The sequence below is a fragment of the Triturus cristatus genome, chromosome 6, assembly GCF_964204655.1.
Source record: "Triturus cristatus chromosome 6, aTriCri1.1, whole genome shotgun sequence".
NCBI classification, from domain to species: domain Eukaryota; kingdom Metazoa; phylum Chordata; class Amphibia; order Caudata; family Salamandridae; genus Triturus; species Triturus cristatus.
Window position 1 is genome coordinate 423,518,556 of NC_140589.1, and position 26,544 is coordinate 423,545,099.

At 41.6% G+C, this 26,544-nt stretch overlaps 2 protein-coding genes across 5 annotated transcripts in view; one reads left to right on the top strand and one right to left on the bottom strand.

Moving 5' to 3' along the window:
• Positions 1-26,544, top strand: part of MCPH1 (microcephalin 1) — a 1,335,298-nt gene that overhangs the window by 873,905 nt on the left and 434,849 nt on the right. The window lies entirely within an intron of this gene.
• The window catches only part of ANGPT2 (angiopoietin 2), a 147,664-nt gene that overhangs the window by 51,809 nt on the left and 69,311 nt on the right, over positions 1-26,544 (bottom strand). The window contains exons 2-4 of the mRNA XM_085610821.1: positions 21,827-21,982; positions 12,462-12,583; positions 1,511-1,743 (exon numbers count right to left, since the gene is read on the bottom strand). Of these exons, the coding sequence (XP_085466947.1) occupies positions 1,511-1,743; positions 12,462-12,583; positions 21,827-21,982 (511 nt within the window). The remainder of the gene's footprint in view (positions 1-1,510; positions 1,744-12,461; positions 12,584-21,826; positions 21,983-26,544) is intronic.

A 26,544-nucleotide genomic window follows, 5' to 3' on the forward strand; every position in this document is an offset into this window, starting at 1 on the left:
AGTTCTTAAGTGCTAAGATCAAAGACACAACAACACAGATGAGTAACCTGTGCAACTGCATTTCAATATAGTTATTTAATTTCTATCGCCTTGTCTTTCCAAGGTACAATAAGCCATGATTTGGAAGCTATTTCTTCCTGCCTGCCGTCTTGTTTCCTTGCTTTCCGAGGCATCTAATGTGATAAATATTCAGGGTAATAATAACCAATGTAATTTAAGCCTTACATTTTTAGAATGTATTAATCATAGTTGTAATTTATATAAACCTACTAAATTAAATATAAAGGGCTGGTACAGCAGTCTTGGTGCTAATGGCATTATTTGTCAAGGGTGCTCTGTGACTAGATGAAGAGGGTCTGCGGATATCAGGGGCATTCTGGTTTTTTAAATGATAGTGGCATGTCAAGACTTGGCCGCAAATTCATTTGTAATCTCAAGAATTCACATTCCCATGAATGTCATCCAAGCATTTTATGTCATGGAGCCCTACTCTACTTATCCTCACTGAAAATACCACCCCAACCATCTCATTTGTTTTTATTCTTGGAATGGTATTGTACTAGGGCCAAAACTTTGGTCTTGTGTTTGGCCGCAGATATCTGTTCTCCAAAAGTGACACACAACAGCATTTTGTAGTACAGATGTTCACCGGGTGGCAGTACAACAATTAGAGAAAATCGGTCCACTTTGAGGACCAGTTCTATATTTGCCTACTGCACTTGATTCCTGGGATGGAGATATTTCTAGGCATTTGCCATTTTGGAAGTAAAAGAAACTGCGGTATGGGGAGAAAAACTCATTGCATGAGGATAACCAACTTTGGTCAAGGGGTGAAGCAAGAATTAGAACTTGAATCCTCTGATTTTACACCTGCCAACTTAAGCACTGAAGCACAACAGATACTGTCAGATAATTAAATGTAGGTCTTATTATGGTATGTATAAACTGATTTTCATGCAATATAACAGCTCCGGAAAACAATCTTTCCTCAAAAGAAATTATTTGAGCTCAATAATTGGACTTGAACTGTATTATGTCATTCCAGTTATAAATCCTTAAAAACTAGTTACTCTAAAATTGGATTTTCCCGTGACGTACAACCAAAAAACTCCCCAAAAGTAATTCCCCATGCCATAATCGACTTCCAAAATAAGAGATTTGCAATCAGAACGAGTGACATAAAAAACATCTTCCATTGTCCCATGGACTTGGAAAGCCATTCACTTCATGCCAAATTGAACTGTAATTTAACAAAAGAAAATTCTAAAGCATGCACTTTCCGTGGCAGTCTTATTTATAGAGAACTAAGAAAAATTATTTTAACTGTCACTGGTACCTTCTCTAGTAACCATTTTAGAAACGTATAGGTTTGTTTCTACCACCTGAAGAAAGCGAGTCTCGAGACTAGCAGAGTCACTTTCTGGTCTCGCCCAATGTGTGGCTGCCAAGCATCAACACTACAGAGCTCGCTAATTGGGTGCCACTGACAAGATTACTTTCTCTAACTTACAGTTTGGAGGCGTCATCATGGTAAGCAGGTTGTGAACAGTCTCCATGAGGTCCTGTTGCTGTTTCTGAAGAAACGAGTTGTTAACAGTCGCTGATACTAGCTGCTTCTCGAGCTCCTCGATGACTGAATTCTGTCTAGACACCAGCAGTTGAAGCTGATCTTTCTCATCCTTCATGGACTGGATCTGCACTGTGTGCTTATCCTCCAAGTCAAGAACCTTCTTCTCTAAAAAGCTGATCAAGGAAAAAGAAAATGTTTGCAAATCCTCAATTTTTTTCAGCCCACAAGAAATGAGTGGTTACTTTACAAAAAAAGAACTAGTGCATACTTTTTAGTGTGCTTTTTTAAACAAGCGTTAAAATGTTATTGCAAAAACAACAATTTAAAATATTGGCATGGTGCGTGTGATCCTTCCTTTACATGTATGAAAACAATGTATTTAACGAGGATTAAAATACAGTGGATGTATGAGCATTAAGGTGAATTTGCAGTCATCTAATCTATGGTCCTCGAGTTGTGCTCACGTTACTGTCTGTTTACTGCAAAAATCCTGTTTGTAAAGTGACGGTGCAGTTTAGTGCAAACATTCCCATATGGAGCTGTAACGTTAATCACAAGAGCGGCACACTCCATTTAATAAATAAAAAACATAGTTAATTTAAATTTAATTTAGCATAACGTTACTACAAATAAATATCACGGAAAAGCATAAGTGATATAATATATTCCGCTGAGTTCCATGAAGTATATCTCATGAAGCCTGAGAATGCACTGGTCTGTTAATCAGGGTTTTACTCTTCTTCTGACAAACTTAACTCGACATAAGTTGAACATACATGCGGTTGATTGTATTCTTCGTACTAAATGGTCTTGAGTCACAAATTGTATGGGAAGCATAACACACATTAATGTGTATATATTGATTTCATGCATCTCATTTGTCTACATATGAATTGAGTTATGATCAGTTGTTCTCCTCCTACCGATCTGAACTCCTGGGATGTCAGATAATCAACCCAATTTTCTCAGTTAGCTGGTATTTGGTGAAAAACATGACGCATCGGGCTACTGGCACTCACATTGAGTATATGCGCTTTGATTGACCTCTTGTAATTTGGTGAGTTTAAAAACCTATCACATCTTAGTCTTTATTATGACTCAAGCTCTACTGACACTCGAGTTTTCAGAGGTTCGCGCCACAAATTCTGGCATTTGGTAGCTCTAAAATATAATGTAGTGAAAAGACTGTAACAAAGATCAGCTGAAGGTAGTACAAGCTTCTGGCATTGCTTCTGTAATACAAATACATGTCTAGCCAATGAAGATAGGAGATGTTTTCTATTGCATATTGTGATTCCTTGTATCATAATCAATTGTACTTCAGACTGCTCTCATGACTGTGTTTTTCATCATAGCTCCTGTTTGATGTGAGGTCATGAAGATCATCACTTGCTTTACAAAGTGTTAACAAAACAGCAGTACACATTTTGTTCATAAATTAGAAGTTTACATGTTGGTTTGTGACTTATGATATTTATGTTGTACCACGCACGTTAGTCAACATTATTAAGAAAAATCGTTTTGGAATATAGGTAGCGTTTTTTAATTGAGCTGTTAACTGGAGGGTACAGGCAAGCAGTCAAATGTCATGTGTGTGGCCATTTTGTAATGTTATGCATAGGTCCTAACAGAGTTTTGCTCTTATAGTCTGTGCGGCCTACTCTCTTGATAGAGCTTTGCTACAGAAGTGCAGAAACCAGACATATACAGAATCTCTAAGATACATGTTTCAATGAGTGACAGAAAAACCAGCCACAGATAGCTTTACCATCTAGGACTACAGCATGGTGGGATACCCAAAAGTACAAGAGAGAGTTTTTGATGTCTGTACGGTGGAGACATTATGAGATAGTTAGCCCAATATCTGGCCATTGTCCTTTGAGACTTGCTTTGCACGCACAAGGATTTTCTCTGTTTTAGCCCTGTTGATTTTGAGACTAAATCCAGTCTTTCACTTTATTTCTATCTGAAAAAGTCTGTTGGTGGCTTGGCTCTTTATGCATATATTTCAAGACATAATTTTGAACTGAAGAGTTTTCGTTGGGGTTCTTACTGATATTAAATACAGCTTAGACAAGCCAAAAAGCTTGGTACCACACAGACCACACATAGTATAATTGCCATCTATTCCATGTCCATCAGGAATAAACTTTGCAATGTTCCAACCTTCCACAGGAATTTTGTTGATGATCTAGCATGAGAATGTAGCCACTAATTTAGTTAATAGTGGGTCATAGTGCCCATAACTGATCATAAGTATAGGGACCTAATGGTTGATTTGCTTCTCTTGATGATGATTCGTGGGCTTTCTAAAATAGTAAGTATTGTGTACTCTGCTAGGTGACCGATACAAATTCAAATACGACAATAATGTAGGAAAGTGTTGCAATGTAAGAGAGCCAGCTGGGTGAGGGTGTAGAATCTGGATGCAGTTCATGGGCATTTGCAGGTGGCCAGGAAATGCAGGATCACTAAGCATAATGAGCAGGTATAAGTTTAGCTGCTGAGTGAGGTAGAGAATGGGTCATGGCTCGTTTTGCATAAGTCAAAAATTTTAATTAGAGACCTGCTATAAAGCAACAGATGGAGGTGGCAGTGGCTTAGGGAAGCATGTAGCAAAGTTGATGATGAGGTGAAAGTGGCAAAAAAGAGACATGCTATAAAGCAACAGCTGGAAGTAGCAGTGACTCGGGGAAGCATGTGGCAAATTTGACTGGAATTTGATGATGATGTGAAAGTGGCAAAAAATACTACAAGAGGCTGGTGAAGGCTTTTGCTATATTTCCATGTTTGCTTATGACCAGGGCATTGAGTAGGGTCTTAGCTGAATGGAAAGGAAGTCTAAACAGATCTCGCAGTGGTTGATCCAGCAAATAGGGATTTGAAACCTCAGCACTCTAGGCCTTCACCTCCCATTGCATACGGCTCGTCAGCTTCAGGATTTACTTGCCATAAATGTGTGATTTTGCGTTTGGCTTCACAATTGAACTTATGCAGCCACCTGCTAAATTAACTACCTTTACTGATTATCCAAATTTGGGGCCAATTTAGAGTTTGGTGGACCGGGTTATTCTGTCACAAATGCAACGGATATCCTGTCCGCTGTATAATGAGTGCATTATATCCTATGGCACTTGTAATACGGCGGGCTGCATATCCGTCACATTTTTTACATAGTAGCCCATCCACCAAACTCTAAATCAGGCCCTATATCACTTTTCTTGCACTCTGACTTATCAACCCAATGGCCAATGTATTCAATTTCTGAAAGCAGAACTTTGCAGTTTATGTACAGTGTTACTATAAAAGTGCTGGAGTCTCGTAGTGCTCCAGTTTTAATTTCTCTTTCCTTAGACCGCATTGCATATGTCACTTAGTAAAACGTCTACCTCTCAGCAATAACCTAAAGAAGTGTTTACCAACCTAGATGACATCCTAGGGCTATTCAACCCTTTACACATCTGTATTAAATGGTATTTAAACTTTTTGTGCAATTGAGGCACAAATCGCTCTAATTACATTAGTCTGTTTCTCTATTACTTTCGTAGTCCTGTCATGTTTTGCATAGTGTAACACACTCCTTTTAAATTACTTAATTTGTTTTCCTTTAAAGGTGCTTGCAGTGTATGGCAAGCATATGCCTTGCTTCCACTTTTGTAGGTAACTGCATCTGCCTTTCTCCAGCTCATCTATAACGTTGATTGTTTTTATTCTTTTTGTCTTTTATTTCGAGGCCGCCTCGCCTTCCTGACTCCATTTCAAACATATCTCAGCCTACCCATCCACCCAATTAGTGTCATGTTTTAAGTTATTTATTTTCTGAAATGTGTCCTCCTTGGATTTGACCTTTGAATAACTAGAAACAATTGCATGAAAATTGGGCATGTTTGTATAAACATGTACGGTGCTCCTGTAACACAATTGTCGTTCCTTAAGAATGAAAGACTGCAGATTCCTGCATTTACCTACTAGACAGGAGAGGAGTATGTGCAGAGAAATCTTATGAGTTAGCATATGTTATAAGGTAGGTAATCAAATTACCATACCACATTATGTAGCTATTAGGATGGGTTATCAATTAAATCTTTTCTTATGGTATTGTCTGCGGGATGAAAACTGAATGCAATAAATTACCAATTGTTTAAAAAGTAACAATGTCTTAAAAGAAAGAGGATATTGAGATTACTGGATTTTATTCCGTTTTTTGTGTGTTATTCGTTTGTCATAAAGGAATATAATTGCTATATCACAAGAAGGATACAGAGATGTGATGAGGTGCATTTTACTTATACAAATGTTTACAAAGGTTATGTCATTTGCAATAGTTAACAGTTTACAGTTCAACTGTTGAGTATGAAATATTCAGTTATTGTTCAAGACGGATGTTGGAAACACTTCACAGGTGCGGGAGACATACACTTCAAGAACAAGGTGTGTTTTTTAAGTTTTTCTAGATTCGAAAAGAGATTGGGACAGACCTAGATGCAGAAACAGTTAAGACATTTCTAATTATATGTTTGTGAGTCCTTTCTTTTTAGACTCTCGTGATTTCCAGTTACATAGGGCCATATGTAGGTACCTAAATACCGGTTGGTAACGGCCGAAAATCGGTAAATATCCCGTTACCGACCGGTATTTAGGCAATTGAGATGTAGGTGGCTGGATTTCAGGATTCGGTAATTTACCGAATCGGCATTTTAAGAAATCGGTAAACTACCGATTCGGTAAATTACTGAATCCTTGAAATCCTATGTAGGGGACACTCAAGTTAGTGCATTTTTGGTTTCTGGATTCGTTATTTACCACCAACTACAAGTTGATGGTAAATAACGAATACCTTTTCAAAAGCAATTTTGTGCTTTTTGAAAAGTGCCATGTGGCAGACATACATGCCCTTAGGGCATGTATGTGCGCCACATGTGCACACGTGAACGATTCAGGGGTGCAACAGGGTGTCAATGTGACACCCTGCCACCCATGAATATGCTCCCCCTATTACCGATTCGGTATTTACCGAATCGGTAATAGTGAATGGCTTCCCATTCATTCCTATGGGCCTCCAGGCCCATAGGAATGAATTGGAAGGGATGCATTATTACCGATTCGGTAAATACCGAATCGGTAATACCGAATATTACCGATTTGGTAATAATTACCGAATGTTTACCTACATTCTATTTACCGATTCATGAATACCAAATCGGTAAAATTCGTATTTATGAATCGGTAAATAGAAATTTTCTACATATGGCCCATAGTGTGTTGGCATGATGATCTTCTGTGTTGATACAAAAGTTGGACCTAATTCAGGTAGATTGCATTTAAATTCAAATGTAGAGGAAAAACGAAACCAAACAAATTAATAACACAATTAGAACGTATGTATTTACTGACGGAAGAAAAACATGGTTTGGTGGCCAGTCCTGGTTTGTGTACTGTTAAATGGTAAGTGGGGTTATGAGGTCCAAGTGTGTGTGTGGTAGATGTTGTGGAAGTGGGAACTAAGTGCAACCATTAAAGACACTAACAAAAGTCAGTCAATTTGGAATACTTTATTCTTGACATTCTCCATTTCAGATGAGACTACCCATGCACGCCATAGTATCTGCTTGATTGCATGTCTAAGAATGCTGCCTATGTGTAGCCCTTGGTTGTCTGCATGAAAAACATTATCCTTTCGTTATCTTCCAAATAGAGTGATCTAAAAGTATCTCTAATGGACTGCAATTTAAAAGGGACGCAGCCTCAGTTTACACCAATACAAAGCTTTTTACATTAATGTGTTCTCAGAGTGGCATGTATACATTAAGGTTGACCTTGCAGACAGTTTACTATAACTACACATTAGCCAGGCTGGAGAATAGTAGCCTCCATGCTAGGGCTGGATTTGTGCCATCCCAGCCTCTTTACTTTGGTCAAGAATGCCACTTATGTGTTAAGCATGTAGGGAAGAAAACCAGCAAACCTTCACAAATACATACTAAAAACAACTAAACTTAGCTAGGGCTGTAAAAATAATCGTAGCCATTACTGTAGGTCCTATGTAGAAGCACGGAGGCTCAAATTACACTTTGAAAAGGTGGTGCATGATGTCCCAACACTGTTTACGGTACGTTTATTGGAACAATTGATATTACAGGTCATCATTTATGTCATCTAATGGATGTTTTCATCCATTCGACAAATCTGTCAACATATGGCAGTCACCTGTCGTTACCTTGGTCTTTTGTGCATTAATGACAATGCTGTAAGCACATTAGAATAGAGGTGTCTTAACAAGTCTTCAGTGGTGCAGATTACTATGTTTTCAATTCTAATGCATTTCTTGCTCCTTGAAAATTGGTGTATTTTACATTTAGATAAAAGAAACGTATTTCAATATGCTACTCATTCAGTACCGCCTAGATACCTCCTTGGATGGATTTGCACTCTTCCATACTTGTGAATTGCTGCTTCACTGAGAACTCGGTCACTGTCAGAAGTATATGCAGAATCCCTTTGGGCTTAGTAGGAAGGACAGAGTAGCAGGATATTTAATAAATTGATGTGGAAGTATGCTCTTGGAGAAAGGATGTAATATTATTAGTAAACTCTGGGTCATAGAAATAAGCAGTAGATCGAGCCATTTTCATACACACATCAGAATACTGGACAATGAATCCATTGGACCAATCTTTACACCTCTCATCTCCAGCGCCTGACATTTCCACTTTTATTGGGTCAGTGGTAAAGAAGAAAAATGCTGTGTATGGACAGCATCTGGTAAACTGTATGCTTCCTAATTAAAAGAAACTTCCCTTTTATATAGGGAAAAATACTGCATATCTTATCATGTCCTCAATAAATAAAACAGCATTAAACATTTTCGAGGTCCGAGGTGTAATGTTAATACATTTTACTATATTTATACTTTAGCTCACACTTTGCATAGATTTCCCACCAGAACATTTTTATAACTGATTACCATAGCCAGTTCAGTGTTGTACCAGGGTCTAGCAGAAAGGCTGTGCAGATAAAGAGAGACAGTGATGCTGTGGAAATGCTTTTTATCCTATTCCAGCGGAAGAACCTCTGAACTTTGGCACATTTATTGTTTCATGCAAGCAGATGGTATTTCCTCTATTGATCATTAGGGAAAACATAGTTACTGCTCTTAAGCCCCCTCCATTAAGAATATTTGTGTAGTTTAGTTGACAGAGCAGAATTTCATGTGGAAACGGAAATTGAATATCCGAAAGCGTGTTTACATAGTGCTCATATCAAACAATTACTTTTAGAGATGAAAAACATCACGTTCAGCGGAGTGCAGGCAAGGACCTGGAAGTTAGAAAATGATTTATTTTTCAGTACGAAAAGTGTACCAAAATAAGTCCCGAGTTATATTTCTATATACATTTTGCTTTGTTTGCTTTACATACCAGTGTCCATATTTAGCATTAAAGTACTTCGCTCTGAGTGCACAACAATGGTGATTTTTTTTTAACACCAATATTATCACATTCATACCATCGTCTTCACTTCTGGAATAACCCGACCACCCCGTCCTTGTTTATCTTTGGACTTTTCATTGATTGTTTACACCATTTCACTGTCCAAATTTCCTGGATACTTTGACACACGCTAATAAGGGAGCCCAGGAGGAGGAATCAGAAGATGATGAAGTTAGATAGAACATCTTCCCAGATTAGCCGTTCAGAACAGCACTGGTGAAAGTTCCGTTTTTGAATAGAGACAGTTCTCAACTTGTGGCCATGTTAAAAAAACCTGTTTGCCTTCCTCCCCCACCTTTATGGTAGGAATGTCTAAAGATTTCTTTGACCCCTGCACCACATTCGGTTCTGTCAAGAACTCTTGCCTACATGATGCATTTGTGCACATCAGATTGTACACTTTGAGTTCAATGCACACCTGGTCGGATGCTGCCATTCCATATTGTGGCATTCAAATGTTATCTGCTTTATGTTGAGTTACATAGGACACATTGCTTTGGGCGAGCTAGATTGTGTGCTTTAGATCTGTTAGAGCTTGAGAGTTTTGTTCCACGCTTAAAGTGTCATATAAAAGAGTAAACCAGCACGTGAGTAGAGACACATGTGTTATCATTACATTGTCAACTAAAAGCTCATGGTCGCATACAATTTTATTCTGGAAACTTGACACACGTCAAATCACAGGGCACGGAGTACAAAACCCTGATTTAACTTTGCAGTTTGTCATGACAAGTAGAGATCCCAAGCACCTCGTTTCAAGTTACTGGTAAGGGCAACGGCATCTTACTTTTCATCAGCATCCTTATTCAGACATTTTCATTTTTGCAGCAATTTCATGCCACTTTTAATATTAACATGCGAAGTGATCTTCTGAAGAGTTCTTTAAATTAGTAAATCAAATTAATAATAATAATTTTCAGAATGTTTATTATCATTTATTTTCTATACTTTAATAGTTTCCCGCATAATATTGTCAATCATTGACATTTGCAATAAGGTTTGGAATACTTTGAGTGCCTTTGTGTGGTTTACAGTTTTGCATTATAGCTGTGTGTTAGTGTATTTTACATAAAGTATGTGGTCGTTGAACTTCTGTTATCCCCGTAGAAAGACAAAATAGTGATGGGGTTTACAACCTTAGTTCCTCATTGATTTCACTCACCTAATTTCAATCATCAGATATTGTTTGCTGGCCTTGTCTATTAGATAATATTGACACACGTTGCATACTTGCGTGCTCTTCATGGCTAGATATAGCTCTTGCAGTGAGGGGAAGCTGCTTTAGATGTCATACTTAGTTTCTTCTTCACTTTCCACTTTCTTTATCCTCCCAGCCATCTTGCCTTTCATACTCCTGTATCCAGGCATACTTCTACTTGAAACATGATCACAAGATTCTATTTTAATTGGACATGTAATAGCTTAAGGGAAATTGAAATTGATTGCATTTCAGACCTCCCATCTTGCAAATGCCTTAAGAGTATTTTCTGCCTGGGACACCTTGAAGCTTAATTTGACAAAGAACCGTGTTTGACCCAGGCATGCAAGATGTCGACTCAAGTGCTTGAAAAGACAGGGGTGCAATTTAGCATCTGTTAAAAGCTTTTTGAAGGCAAAGCTCATCTTGTGATACATAGGACATAATGGATCCACTTTTTGCACATTTGCTGTTTCTCGTACACGTAGTATTTTTAGGTGATTGCTTCTATCCTAAACAGAGATTCTATATTTAAGCAAAACTCTAAAAATGTCTGTTGTTCAAAATGTCATTACAAGGAAATAGAAATATTTTGTTGCATGACTAATAATATCGGTTTATAATCTAGGCAATGCTTAGCACTCTGCTTAGCTGTACTTGAAGAAACCATGGGTAGTCAAACCATAGGATGTCAAGAGTCACTAGTCATAATTGTAACAGTATTAGTGGTAATCATGTTAGCTTGATTTAGAAGTTTACTTTATTTGGTAGTGTGGAGGATTGGGCTGTTTCCAGACCAATTGGGAAATTGCTTTGTGCAAGAGAGACATTAACTATGCTGATGGGGGTTGCAAGTGCTTTTTCTGAGTATGATTACATGATTGTAGATTGAAGGTGGCGAGCATGTCGGTAGTGTCTGAAGCGGTAAGCATCTGGGAGTGGGTCCATATGAATATGTTTCGTGGTATGATAGGATGAACAATGGTAGCTTGCTTTGTGATTACAACGTCAGATCTGATCTTGTCTATGTTTTCAGTGAAAACTTGCTTGGTTGGTGTTGCACTTGTCAGTTCAATGGAGTAGTGGTGGGTCTAGCTAATACAATGACTGATAGTTTTCAACAGAGTACTTCTTTTGTTAAAGGGTCCTTTACTTGTTTTGTTGTAGACCACTTTTTATGTGTGCATTTGAGGCTGTTTTTCTGTGGTGATGAAGTGCCTGTGCATGAAGCAGAATATTTTCAATTTTGTGAGGTCGTCATGCAGACAACTTGCTCTGAATAAATTCCTTGTGTTTGCTGTGTTTGCTCTAGGTTGTCAGGGAATGCCCAGACATGGGTTCTATGCTCACTTTGTCACTGGTTTTAAGCTAGCCTGGCTGATATGGGGTGATACCCCGGAACCGGTCCCAGGATGCTTGTTTCCGGTCCAGCGAAGACCTGGCTTGGCAGTTGGGGCTGGACTGCTCCCATGAGGAACAGGGTCAAGACTGATTTCCATATGGCTGGGTGTGACATGGGGTGGCCAAGTGAACTAAAGAACGATGATGGATTTAACCCATATCAGTGACTGGGGGTGAGTGTCTGAAAAGTTTCTGCGCTCTGTCCATCATCTCTTTGTGTTTGTTAGGTTTAATGGAGCACATTCACATAATGGTTATTCAGTTGTTGCTCACATTATGATTTGTTGTTGCATTTTCTAGATGGTATGTTTCCCTCGCATACAAAAGTGACTTACCAACCCTAAAGTGTTAAAACCATTGGTACTGTCCCATTAGTTATAGCTGTAAATATCATTTATTTAGGTAATGCCTTCTAGTAATTCTAAATCTGTCCTTTATCATTGTAGCTACATGTCTCAGATTCATAGCAGTATCCATCCCAAGCAGTGCTGAGACTTTACCTGTGTCCATAATAATGTGGGTGATATATGTATTATTTAATTACATACTGTAGTAATGTATGACCTGAAGTAGTCAAGAAATGTTTCGACCTCTGAGCTAATCAAGTCTGACATAGTCTTTCTGACAGAATAGTGAAATGAACTCATGGTCCTTGCCTTGGTGGAGGAAAGAAAGGGAGGATAGTATTCTCAACTTCTCCTTCCTTTGTACAGTAATCAGTAGATATGTGCACAAGGTTTCTCTTATGATCATCCGTTCGTACATAGTTGTTCATAAACATTACATTAAGATATAAAATTACCTGTTCTTGTCTTGCAGCTGTGAGATGTCATTGGTCTGATCTGATATTTGCTTTTCTAATTTGTTTGTGGATAGAGAATGTTCAAGAAGCTGAAGCTCAAGTCTCGTCGTTTGATTATGCACCTAAATAATGTTAGGAAAAGGACAAACACAAAAATATGTATCAGATAAAATACTTCACTGATCAAAGTAACAGTAGATTTGCATTAAGCTGCAACCTGGTGAAAATGAATAGCGTACAATTTCAGTGGTATCTGAATGTGAAATAACGTTCACCGTAGTGAATGCTTAGAGGGCATTTGTTTTTACAATACATTAAAGTGACTGCACGACTTCTTACGTTGTGGTACAACGAACAATTTTTGTGGGAAGAATTGGCATGCGCACAGATTGATCATGGTTAACATGGTGCATCACTTTTCACTAATAAGCGCTGATGTTAGAAATTTTCTGCAATGGACTACGATCTTACTAATAACGTTGGTTCAAACAGTATGGATAACGAAGTAATCCCATTGGAATAGCCTGTTTTTTGAGCAGATTTGATGCCTTATACATAGTTTTCTCAAAATAGTGGGCCATCTTATTGTCTTTTGTGTTCTGTTTACAAGTTGCCTGTTTCTAGCGTGCTGATATTGTGCCACTATACTGAGAGTGAGGGTGATCCAGCAGATACAGCTCATGGTTTGGATCTCCGAGTTTTTTAAATGATGGTTCCTCTTACAGCATCTACATGATCTTTGATCTATCACACTGAGTTTCAGCTGTAGGTATTTCCCCTGTGAGAAGTAAAGTTGTGTAACTGTGTTTAATGTATCTTCTTAATGTTGTTAATGATTGTCACAGGTCATGCTTCAATCGCATACCATGGACTCTGTGGAGCTTTTTCTTTTGGGTTCTATGACTGACTGCTGATATAAAACTGTTTTCTCTAAATACATGGGAATGCAGATCAGCATGGTTCTAAAACCATGGTCCGCTAACCGCAGCGCAAATAAACTGACAGTTTTCTCTGCCCTATGTATGCAAAGGTTGGCCAGATGAATAACTGATAGCACTAATGAGTCTGCGGACTGGCACTGTGCCTCATTAGTATAGTCTCAAAAGTAGTCTGTATTCCTGGATGCATGTTTGAGATGAGTATTACACACAGTGTTTATTTATTTGAATGTATATAGAGGTTGTAGCACACACGCGGACTGCACACAATTCAAACTGGATCATAAAGATGTTGTCAGACATACACAAGGCATCAACTTCATAGAAGGGTTATCAATCTGTCTAAGAAATCCAAGTTCAAAAGATGATGCTTAAGGCATAATTTAAACACAGACTAACATAGTGCCTCACAAAACTGTCAGGCCATTATAGAGTTTTTAACCCAAGAAGCAAAAAAAAGACCTGAAAGAGGGAGGTGAGCATGGAAGCAGGGGACATACAAGCAGACCCTTGGTGGCTGAATGTCTGGTACGTTGATGAGGGTGGAGGAAATCAAATAAATTAGAGAAAGACCTTTCACACATTTGAGAAAATAGTACACGGATAATTACATTGTAAATGAAACACATTTGATAACCAACATTGACAGTCTAAATAAAGCGTAACATGACCATAACAGAAGAGTGAAGAATCAATTGTAGTGGAAGTGAAGCATGCAGTGGATGATCTACATAAAGAGAACAACAATAATGCAAACGTGACCGGATGTGACTGTGCATTGGGCGTTTGATGGCAGGAAAATGTAACAAGGGCCAGATTGTCTTAATATCCTACAGTTTACAATCTCACATTTGGGAAACCATTGTGAATTGTTTCTGGAAACTAAGATGAGAGTTAAAAGTTGTACCACGGTTACGAGCAGACTCAGTAGGCGCAATGGAAGAAATTGCAAATACCTAGGCAGATTTTCCTTGGCTGTCTCAATATTTTCATGATCTCATTTTTGATTTAAAGTCACTAAATTATATTGAAGTGATCAAAGATGCAAGGAATTGCTTTGAAAGTAACAATATTGTTATATGGATTCTGTTGGTGGATTTACATACATTGGTTATGATGTTGTCTTTCAAGAATGCACATCACACCTGCTATAATGTTACTGACAATATATGCTACAGTCTTTCTGTCTTTCTTAATAAAATCACAAGGATAGAGGGCCATTCATAAAGTAATTCATCTTAAAATGAGGTAGTAATTCAGAGACTTCTGGAGTAGTGATTCAATTTGACATTTTTTAAGGGAATTCTCTTTTTCAGTCAGAACCCCCACGATTTTGCGGCTTTAGGTGGCAAATTTCGTGGCCAAAAAAGCAAAAATTGTGGCCCAAAAATGTGCTGTATTTTTGCGGTGGGCAAGATATGTTCCTGCCACAATAATACTGCAGACTTTTGCTTTCAAATGGCCTGCAGGGTCCTCAAGGAGCACACAAAGGTGTGAGGCGGCCTGCAGGCTAATTGCTCAGGAGGGGGTGAGGTGCATTTCAAAGAAAGGCAACAGAGGAATATATCACCTCTGCGGCCTGCCTGTTGCTCACCCTCCCTTTAATGGCTCAGTGGCAGCACAGAGCCAGCAAAGAGAGGGTGAACGCCAGTTATTTTATTTTATTTCTTTACATATTTTGCTGGCACTTTTGTAAAAATTGCGGCATATTTACAAAAGTGCTGATTTCGTGATTTTTTGCAAATCGTGAAATCCTGGGGATCTGTTTAGTAAGATCCAGTACTTAATCAGTTATCAAGTCTGGTTGAGGATACATTGAGCTTTGCGAGGCCACAGCAAAAGATGTGGAATAGATCAAAAGGGTACTTTTTTGCTTGAAAGGTAACAAGCACAACCAGACATTTGTGAAATCAGACTATTTGATGACAAGAATATGACCCCACTGTCAGCTGGCTTAAGGAAATGCGTCTGCCCCCATATACCTACACAAAAATAAAGAAACCAGGCCTGATCATGATCTCCACCCTTTTCACTAACCTCAGGTTAACCAAGTGACCAAACTGCTGTGTTAACCATGAGAGTCCTATTCAGGATGTTCCCTCACCAGGGACTCTCCACAGGGTCTCGGCCTCAAAGCCTATAGTCTTGTCACTTTCGCCACATTCCCCATGTATTACTGCACTGCACCATGCCTTCTACACCATGGTTACATCATGCTTGCAATCCACTCCTGCAACAGGCATATCTTCCCAAGCCAACACAACAACCAGCACTAATAATCATTTATAGCAGAGTTGATGTTTACCTGTCCACCCAGAATTCTTAAAGGCTTGGAAAGCACTATATAGGAGTCAAAACAGTACAATTGACAATACTGTTTATTTTGGCTTTTGTGTGATGGAAATAATATATCAGTCTTCACTAGCAAACACACACAGCATGCAGAGCAGCAAAGCAGGTTTCCCTAAAATAAAAAGAACTGATTACAGCACAAAGGACAACAAGTGTACAGCTTTTCCACAGATGGGACCAGATGCAGCATGTGCTGTAGCCGTGAAGTTTTCTTTACATGCAGAGAGCAATTACAGCACAGTGATCAGCAATACAGACATTCCTTATGAAATATGTACAGCAGTAATAGTGTATGTTTCCCTTAAATACACACACAAAACCCCAGATAATTAACCCAGTGCCACAGCCCCGCGTCTCATCAGAAAGCTGTTCTTTTATTAGCAAGATATAATGTAGTAATTTGGTTTTGTAGAAACACACTGCTTCTGTGTCTGAGCCCATTTAAGTACAGTATATCATAAGATAACTGGGACTAAAGCATCCCAATGCCATTGCGCTGTGTTATCAGAATTAGGACGTGCATTATGTTCCCACAGTTACACTGTGTGTCATCAGAAAGCTAAACTTTAACTGATAACCACCGCGTAACAAAAATATGCGATTCTTTTAATACATTCTTGCCTGGGCTTTCAAAACACTCTGCAGTATCTCTCCGACATGCCACATGCCTGGATCAGGTGCAGCAGCCTGCACAAGCTGCCAGTGAGCTAAAGAAAATGAAGACTAACATGTTAAAGAATGTTTGATACCTTTAACAGATACAGAGGACTAAAAGATCTGTGTGAGCAGAGTAAAGTTTTAGGTCAGGTAGGACCCCTGCATTAAGAATAGGCACTTGAGTGGATGGTTGCCTCGGACTGGTGCTCCTATGCCCAAAGTCTGTTAAAGGAGCTTAGCAGCCGCCCTCTCGAGTCCATCCTTCAGTAAGAGATGTTATTTCAGCGAACAGAGGCTTAAAAAAATCAACCCGTAGCGAATGAGAGACTCCATAGCCTGGCTTAGAGCTGACCATGCACCGCAGGTGCCAACTGCATTCAGATATTGGTACAGCTTCATGATGTCACAGGAGGCCTCTGGAGTAGCTTAATAGCAATGCCGGTGAAAGAATGAGTGATTGAATGGTCGAATAAACAAATAGGCAAGTTAGTAAGTGAATATACATTGACTCAATCAATTTATGTAGTTGAATTCACCCACTCAGCCGTCGTTGTGCATCCATGAGATGGCATTCTTCCATTCTGCAAGACATCAGATAATTTTGGGCTTGCTCTAATGTCTCACAATGCACTACATGCTCTAATGTCACACAATGCACTACCTGATGGTTTTCTTCCTTGTTATAATTTGAATATGTTTAAAGAGTATTTCCCGCTTTATAGCTTCAAAGAAGTTATTATCTGAAGGTTGTGTCTTTTTCTATCTAACAGTCAGCCAAAGGCAGGTACACCTCATACATGTTAAACAATGACAGATACATATGAGCTTAATTGAGGCATATCATACTGATAAATGAATGCTTATGGTTTGGACCACGAGCTGAGGAGTATGCCATGAATAATATACATATCCAGCTGAGCCTTTATTCTTGAGTTTGCAGTGCGCAGACAATGATATGCTACATTTCATTACATTTGGTGAGCTTTCTTATGTGTTTTACTTGCCACAGCAGTGAGGTTGATTTCCATTTTAATGGGGTCACCAACTCAAGCATCACCTACCAGAATGTTTCTTGTTGACATAGGATTATGGTTGAAACCTATTTCACATCAATCACTGGATGGCTTCTTCAACATAATTCAGATGACTCTGCTTAGTGAGGGCTGCCTGGGATGGTCAGTGGCACTATTGTCAGCTGCCCTCATTTGTAGGTAGGCCTGCTGCTGTATGAGGGAATAGAGTAGCCCCATGCTCATTTTCAACAGCTGGCTGATGCAGCAACATCTCCCAGACACCAATGCATGTGCATTTATTAATCACTCCCAGGTACAGCCTTTCGAAGACTGGATTATCCCACTTTGCTCCATCCTGAGGCTGTACCAGGGGGATGAGCATTGCACCCCACTCTAGGTCAGAATACATGGCGCGTACGGTCAAAATGGAGAATGCAGATTAACTGTGGAACAATGGATGCTAGACAATCATCCCAAACTAAGCTCACCAAAAACTGAAATACTAACTCTTGTATCATCACACAACTACACTGCCATAGCTGATTTGTCTGAAGTATTGGAGCAGCCATATAACACTTCAACTGAAGTGACAAGCTGCGGTGTGATTATAGAGTCCAACCTCTAATTTAAATTCCAAGTCAACAAAGTGACAAGAAACTCATCCTATCCCTACTTAGGACTCATTAACGTTACAGCACTTCAGTTGGGAAGTACTCCTAGCTTCTCTCATTCTCAAGGCGTCCGTCACCAGCACAGGAAGGCAGCAGGGGGTCGAAACCGCATGACACTAGTGAGACTGCTAACAAGTGCTAGCATTTGCACTGATCCATACATGCAACACACATGCGTTACAGCACAAGAAAAGCCTGGCTTTGTCATTGTATGTTATATAAGATTGTACAGTCAAACCCTTCTATGTCATCGAACTTCATGTGAATGACTTAAATGCCCTTTCAGCGAGTGCCATCTGTTCACTAACAATTTATGAATAAGTGGCATCAGATTTTGAGGAGAATACAAAAATGGTGTCATCTTAAGTAAATTAGTGTTTCAGTGTTGTGGTGACTCTAATGCGCTTTGGGCAATACTGCCTGTATTGTGTCAATGCTGCCTTCGAGCTTGTTTTGAGGTCAAATGTTGGCTGCTGTTGACAGGAAGAATTGATTACTCACTTCCTACATGTTAAATGGTCATTCAGGATGTGATTTCACACCTAAATGTAATTGACAGTTGCTGCCAAGAATGCAGAAATTGTCCTTGGCACACCAAGTCTTTATCTCTGGCGTTATCAATGGTTTCCTGGAACCAGAACTCTAGAGGTTACATGAAAGGGTTTCAAGTTACTTAGACTGTCGCATGCGAGTGACTTCGTTTTTAGGTCTCGCTAGAGCCAGCACATGCGCTGGTCTGGCCAGACATTTAGTAAGCGGGTTTTTAAAGTGCTACCAAAGGCTTTTGCCGGCCACCAGCTTGCTGTTACGCGCACAAGCGCGCGCGCCTCGCTCAGCCTCTCCAATGTTCTGTTGCTGATCTCTTTCACTTTCGCGTGCGTGCACACAACTCCCGTTCGCGCCCGCACGTTTTGTTTACACAAACATTACCGGCTGGTTTAACTTGCAGTGCGAGGCACGCGTGCGCTTGTTTTCCAGAAAGATTTCAGAAACCGGTTTGCTTTTTCTAGGCATCTACGTTCTGTTGGGAGTTTGTTTCTCGCTGAAAGCAGGAGTCTTTAGGACATGTCATTTACAAAGCCATCTTCCCATTCTCATTTGCTGCCCTAACTGCGGCCAGTGTCGATCCCCTTGTTCCTTTATATGACCCAAAAGTAAAAACATATCCCACGCATTCAATGTTACAGGTCCCTGAATTGTTTTTAGTTCTGTCATCTCGCCGACCATTATTATTTCAAGTTGTCTTTTTGCCGGTCTCTGTTGACCTAATTAAATCAGTCTTCTTATTTGCACTTACAAGTCTTTGCCAGAGCGCTGCTTGCTGGCACAGTGTGTACAACGCGGTCTGTTCAGGAGTTTTTGTGAGCCCGCGCTGCAGTGCCCCTGTTGTCGGTAGGCACTACAGACGAGTGCTCTGGGGCTCTGCAGTGCCCCTGTTGTCAGTAGGCGCTACAGACGAGTGCTCTGGGGCTCTCAAAGCCTCTCACAGACTCTCAAAGCTCCTCTGCCATTGGTCACTTGGGTATGACATACCGGAGTTTTGAATAAACATTACTCAAAATGCTAAGCTGCCTTTACCCAGAATGCAGTGGTCACGCACATTTGCTGCTATATAATTCAGAACTCAAGAGCGATGTGGGTCATAACAGCTCCCACCACTAGGCTTTCTGCCACTGCTGGGTAGTTGAGTTCAGGAGCCACCTCTGAATACCAGGCGGCTGGGCCTCTGGCACTGTGGTGCACTGTGACCAACGGCTCAGCCAGTCAGCATTGCTCACAGACTATGGCCCAGCCTAGGAAGGAAAGGTAAGGTTCAAAGTTGGGTTGGTGGTTTAAGGGTAACTGCTAGTCCCCCAACATATACAACTGCGGAGGGCTCTTGCAGTGTTCCACAGCAGCTCTGCGTTGCAGCTCAGCAGTATCCCATCCCCACACACGCAGACTTTCCCTTTCTTCCTCATTCTTTGTCTCCATCTTTTCATTCTCCATCTTTGTCTCTGTCACTCCCTTTCTCTCTCACTCTGTCATACTCTTTTTCTGTCTCTCTTTCAGAGAAACACTACTTAACCCAGCATCCTTCAATCTCGGCTAACTCCATTCTTATAATTTTTCAAAATTCAGAGTAGCTTGTGTGTTTTTGCACTGTATACACCAAGCGTCTCTGGTTCTCTGAGATATCCGTGACTGACCTGGAAGTAATTTCGTATCTGTACCGGAGCTGCCTTTCATCTATGCAAGTGAAACAGTTAACTCTGTGCACTCGAACGGTTTCTACCAGTGGTTAGATGTATGCATGACAGATAACGGGAAGAGCCTCAGGAGATCCCTCACTTGTACGTCTTGTTTGGTGGACAGATTGGTTTCTGGGATCCTTCCCTTGCTTTTGGTTAAGGGCAGGCCTTTAAGCCAAAGTGAAATAGAAAACGTGTTTATTTTTTTGTACTTTTCTTTGGCTGGTTGGGCTTCCCTTCACCCACTAGTATGAGGAGGATCCCAGAAAGCAATCTGTGTATAGGCAGCTCAAGTAGAAGAAGCAGATTGACAGTCGTGGGAGGATGAAGCCATTTTTATCACATAAACATTCATGTGAGGGGCTGTTCATACTAATGCAGCATTCCATATTTGCCTATATTGTGGACATTGGGAGCTGGCCTGCCACAGAATGCTTCCTTAGGGCCTGTAATGTTAAATATATCTACCAAAAGGAGCATTTTGATTAACTGACCAGATCCCAATGTTCTACTTCGAGTGCTAGGAGATATTGCCTCCTATACATTGTGCTCCTCCATATGTTCGAGTATACAGAGATCCGTCCCTTTCTTTATTGTCTGGACCACGAGAAGCTTTACCTTTCTTAGTTAATGTTTACTTACATTGAGATTTTTTTACTTCTTCATGGCTTTCCATGCATTGTACAAAAGCCAACAGCATGTTATATTAGCCAATGGGGCAGCTCTACATAATTCCCCACATCATTTTAATTTAAAATATGTGTCCTAAGTTGGGCTCTTTAAAGAAACAAGTGTTCTGGTTAAATCAAAGATGTTATATGTGTTGTGATATGTTAATGTGCAGATGTGTGTGAGGAAATGGAATATAGAAAGTGTACTAGTGAAAAAATGATTGTCTCCATTTTTTATTAGCAGACAACTATGGTTGGACTGAATGCTGTAGTATCTAATCATTAGTTCCAGCCAAAGTTATTTCAGCTACATGAAAATTGAAGCATTAAAAGAGAATATGCTAAAAATATTTGGGGCTTTTGAGGCTGACCCACCAAGTGAAAGGAAATAGTGTAAGGGATGGCAAATACCACTATTAATCCAGCCTGTCTTTCCATTCCACGGGGGAGAGAAACAAGTGTGGGGGTTGGTGGGCTTTGGCTTGTCACTAAATTTAACCAGAAAGGCAATAAAATGATCATACTTAAAAATTAAAGCTCTGACGTGTACTTGTGTGTTGTTTCCCATGAACACTTTTTACCTATATGATATGGGGGGACTATACACTTCATTGGGGGTGTGGGCTCATGCTTTAAGAGCCATTGTTCAGAACCTACTTACACATCTTTGCCATTCCTCTTTGATTCTTATTCTAGTTTTACATGCAGCTATATATCAATCAACCACTTAATGAATGTTGATGTGTTCTTTAGTGATTCAAACCAATGGCAGCGTTGTGTTATTTCATGCGAACAGTGTTCTATTTTTCTGAAACAAAACGTATTTGCTTACCTGTGCTTCAACATCCGTCAACTTGCGAGTTTGCTCGGCGGTTTGATTCAGAAGGTTGGTGCCGATCTCAATCATTACAGCTGTCTGGTTCTGCACTGCATAATGCTGCATCTCTACCATTTCTTTTTTCATATTATCTTGAATATAATTCTCAAGCTGTGGGAGTGAAACAAGCCTGATGTTAGAAGATAACTGGTTTTATGCAACTGTGTTAAAACAAAGAAACCAAGCAGCAGCTCATCTTTAATTTGCGTTCACTTCAATTGGAAACTCTGTTACAATGGTGCTTGGTATGTTGGATTAATGAGGATTTGAAGTCTGATTTAGGTTTTGGCGGATGGGTTATTCCATCACCGCTGTGACGGAGTAACTTGTCTGCCAAGATTGAAATCAGGCCCTAAGATGTTATCTGCCACCTTGCCCTAAATTTTCCAAATTTCTGTGAGTAAGATTGTGAATTTGCTTCTGTGTGTGCCATCAACAAATGTGTAAAATATTTTCAAAGCATGACGCCTTACAGGACACTAGAATCCTCTCACAAATAGGAACTGTCCTGCTGGTTGTCTAATTGAAAGATGAGTATATGTAGACCATTTTTAGGTCTCGCCTGGCGTCGGAGCGCACATGCGCTCCTCGCCTGCGAGAGCTATAGTAAACAACTTACTTTTGAGAAGGGGCTCAAGCCCCGCTCCTCATTTCCATTGGGTAGCGTCAGCGTTTATGGTAAACGCTGACTTCCCATTGGAAAGGAGGGTTTTTAGTTGCCTCCCCTTTGGCTTTTTGTTTCGGCCCACCTGGACTGGCTCGCCTGCATTACAGCTGTCGTGACGAAGTTTCTTATCAGAAGCTTCGTCACGCTGCCTTGCATGCGCCAGTCCGGCTCGCTGATTGGGCCGGACAAAAAAGGAGCAATGGGCATGTTTATTTTTGCATCTCACTTTCACTTTAAAGTGAAAGCGCGATGCAAAAATAAATCGCGGCTGCCTGGCGGGCGCTTGTTGCACATTCCATCGTGTATGCAGTGTCCTGCTGTGCCATTAAGTCACTGCATGTTCCTGTGCTAGGCAATCTAAAAGCACCTTGACGCTGATGCAAGCGGCGACCGCCTTGTACTGTGTGAAACGACCTTTGAAAATGCGCAGTGGCCCGGCTCCCCGCTGTGCGCATAGACGCAGTGCCTTAAGTATGTAGGTACAGACAAAGTGGTGAATCTGACCTGCCAGCCGCCTCTCTCGGACATTTCTCCACAGCAAGTCCCAGGCTTTGGTGGTGGAGTCCCGCAGCTGCTCACTGAACGATCTCCGGAGCTGCTGCTGCCTCTGAGTTTTCCTTTTCCCGGACATGATGGAGACACCTCCGTCGAACCCTCTGACAGATGCTCTGGGAGCCCTGGGGCCTATTGCATTTTCAATGCTTGTTAAAGTTGGTAGGATGTTTATTGCAAATTGTTGCTAGTAAGAGCCCTGTGATCTGCTGAGTATCAGACACATAGGTGATTTCTCTGGTACTAAACAGTCACTCAACTGACTGTTCTTTATATCCTTTACTTATGTACTTCTTCCCCTGTCACCATTATACTTATGCAGGTCTTCTTGAAGTCTTGTTCTAAATAATGGTGTGTTACTTTAAAATAGTGCGGCTATTATTTTATTTTTTACACACACTTTATTGGTGACTGCTGTACATCATGTACTTACAACATATAAACATACAAATACAGTCTTTTGGTTTTCTCCCCTCAGGTATCATTTACATCCCCAGACATTTGTATCAATCTGATGTCTCCTATCTTGCATTAGAGGGGAGTCCTATATAGTGCATTATGAACCTGAAATAGTGCATTGATTATATTCAACCCCCAACTATTCCCCCTCCCACCCTCCTATCCCACCCTAACCCTCTCCTGGTCAGTCGAACTATCGCTACGTCCGTGATAACAGGGAGTCATTATAGGAGCTTCTGCTCCGGGGTACCTCGTACTGGTCAGATTCACAGCCTCCCTGCTCCTCGAGTCGTACCGGCCCAATTGGACTCACACTCTTTGTTTTACATTGACGTGGTGGCTGGTGTGGGGGCCAGGTCCAGTGCTTCCAGTGCAATCAACGTGGCCTCCCAATCTAGGGAGATATGTCGCTTCCTCATCCCTCTCTCCTCCTCCCTCCTAATAGCCGCCCCCTCTGCCCTACCCCACTGGAGCACGTCACTCTGCCACACCGTTACAGCCGGGCATCTGGGAGATTTCCACCTCATAGTGATCACCCTAATTGCTAAAATGAGGGCAAGATCCACAAACCTGAGCTGCGCCTTCTGAACTTTAGAGCATTTGCGAAGGCCCACTAGGCAATTCAGGGCGTCGTCTGGGACCGGTAGGTGTGTTGCTGTAGCTAGGGAATGCCGTACCCGCTCCCAAGATTCCCGCAGTCAAGGGCAGGACCATAGCATGTGGATAAATCCCGCCTCATCCTCTCTACATCTGGGGCAGCTATGGGGGGAGTCTGGGAACATACGATGGAGTCGCTTCGGCGTGAGGTATGATCTGTGCAGCACCATCGTCTGTATGAATTTAAGCCTTGCATTACGCAACCCTTTTTTGGGATGCTCCAGAATGCATTTCCATGTGTGGTCTGTGAGTTCCACCCCGGAGTCCGTCGTCCATTGCTCCCTAAGGGAGGTAAGAGGTATTGCTGCTTGAGCTCGTACTGCAGTGTACAACCAATGCACTAAATGTCCCCCAGGTCCCATGTGGTATAGGAGGTGTACTAGGGTGTGCTGTGGGGGTTCAGTTCGCTGTGGGGCCCAGGTAGCCTGATGTAGTGTGTGGTAGCTGCATGTAAGAGATAGAGGCGTGGCGGCGCCCCCGTGGCCTGCAGAGAGGTATCATGGTCCATCAATGTGCCATCCCCGAAAAAGGCTCCCACCTCATCTATCCCGCTGTCCGTCCAAGCCTGGAGTCTAGTCTGTGTGAGTCTCCCTTGTGGCGGGGGCACGCCTAATAAGGGTATATTCCCAGCGTACGGGGTTGCCACCGACGTGTATGCCAGGGCCTTCCTCTGACATATCAGAGCAGTCCGCAATAGTGGGGGGCAGTCAAGAGGGACACGAGCCCTCTGCAATAATAGGGTGTGTAGCTCCCCTCCGTTCAGCCTCTGCGGTGTGAACCCAATCTCGCCAAGATTCCTCCCCGCAGTCCAATAGGATAGCCCCTGGAGTTGGCTGGTGTAGTAGTATCCTCGGAAGTAGGGGACTCCCAGGCCGCCACACTGCGTCCCCAGCTGAAGCTTCCTGAGACTTATCCGTCTCCGACCCGCGCCCCAAATAAGGGTGAGCAACAGGCTGTCCAGCATCTTAAAAATGGATTGTGGGAGATTCACCGGTAAGTTCACAAAGTAGTAAAGCAGACGAGGCAGCATCACCATCTTAGCGATGGTAATTCGTCCCATTACGGAAAGGGGCAAGGAGTACCAGAAGCCCACACTGGCCCAGAGCCCCGTTATTGCCCGTTGGATATTGCCATCTATCTGGTCCTCCTGCGTTCGATATACCTGTATACCAAGGTATTTAAAGGTAGTGGGAGCCACCATGAAGGAGTAAGTGCCAAATTGCAAGCGAGTACTGTGTGCTGTTTCTTGAACGAAATAACAGGTCAATTTGTCGGGATTTATAGCCAGACCCGATAGATGCTCAAACACCGCAAATATGTCCGGGAGGGGGGCCGCATCACGCCGTCGATGCAGATACCAAGTTGGACAGCTGATCTTCGAAGAGCCAGGGCTAGTGGTTCTAATGCCAACACGAACAGCAATGGGGACAGAGGGCATCCCTGCCTTGTGCCACGATGGATGCTGTATGCATCCGAGATATAGCAGCCCGTGCGGGCCCTGGCCGTCGGGGACGTATATAATAAGCGGACCCATTGTAAGTATGTGTCCGGGAACCCAAAGCGTCGTAGCGCCGCAAACATAAAATCCCATGATAGGGAATCAAACGCCTGCCTAAGGTCCAGTGCAATACATCCGGCCTGGTGGTGAGTCCTTGGGGTAGCCGCCATTATTGCGTCAACCGTCTAGTATTAAGTGAGGTGCTGCAGTTTGAGAGGAAACCACACTGATCGATGTGTATAAGTGCAGGGAGGTGCGGTCGTATGCGGTTGGCGAGGACCTTACTCAATATTTTGTATTCAGTAGCCAACATAGAGAGGGGTCTATAATTTGACATGTCCAGCCCGTCTCTCCCCGGCTTGGGTATAGACATAACCAGCGCCTGCATCGTAGAATCTGGTAAGCGTCCCGTCTCCATGGCCGTCCTATAGACGGTCTCCAGAGTAGGCACCAAGGACTCCGCGTATGCAAGATAAAACTCGAACGGGAGTCCGTCCAGACCAGGCGTTTTATTATGGTTTAACCCTTTAATCGCAGCCCGGATCTCCTGTTGGGTAATTGGTCCGTCTATGTTTTTCTGTACTTCCTCCGAAAGGGTCGGGAAGGGGAGGTCTTGAAAGAAATCAGCAATAGAGGGGGGGGGGGAGAGGGCATAGAGTTTTCCAAAGTAATCCCGGAAGGCGGTATTTATTTCTACCTGTGTATGGACTACTTGGCCCGTCGCAGTGCGAATGATAGCTATGATTGGCGGGTCGGGTCTGTCTCTAGCCATGCGGGCTAGCAGGGTGCCCGCTCTGTCCGCCTCTACATGCTTACGCTGCAGGTATGTTTTGTGGTCTA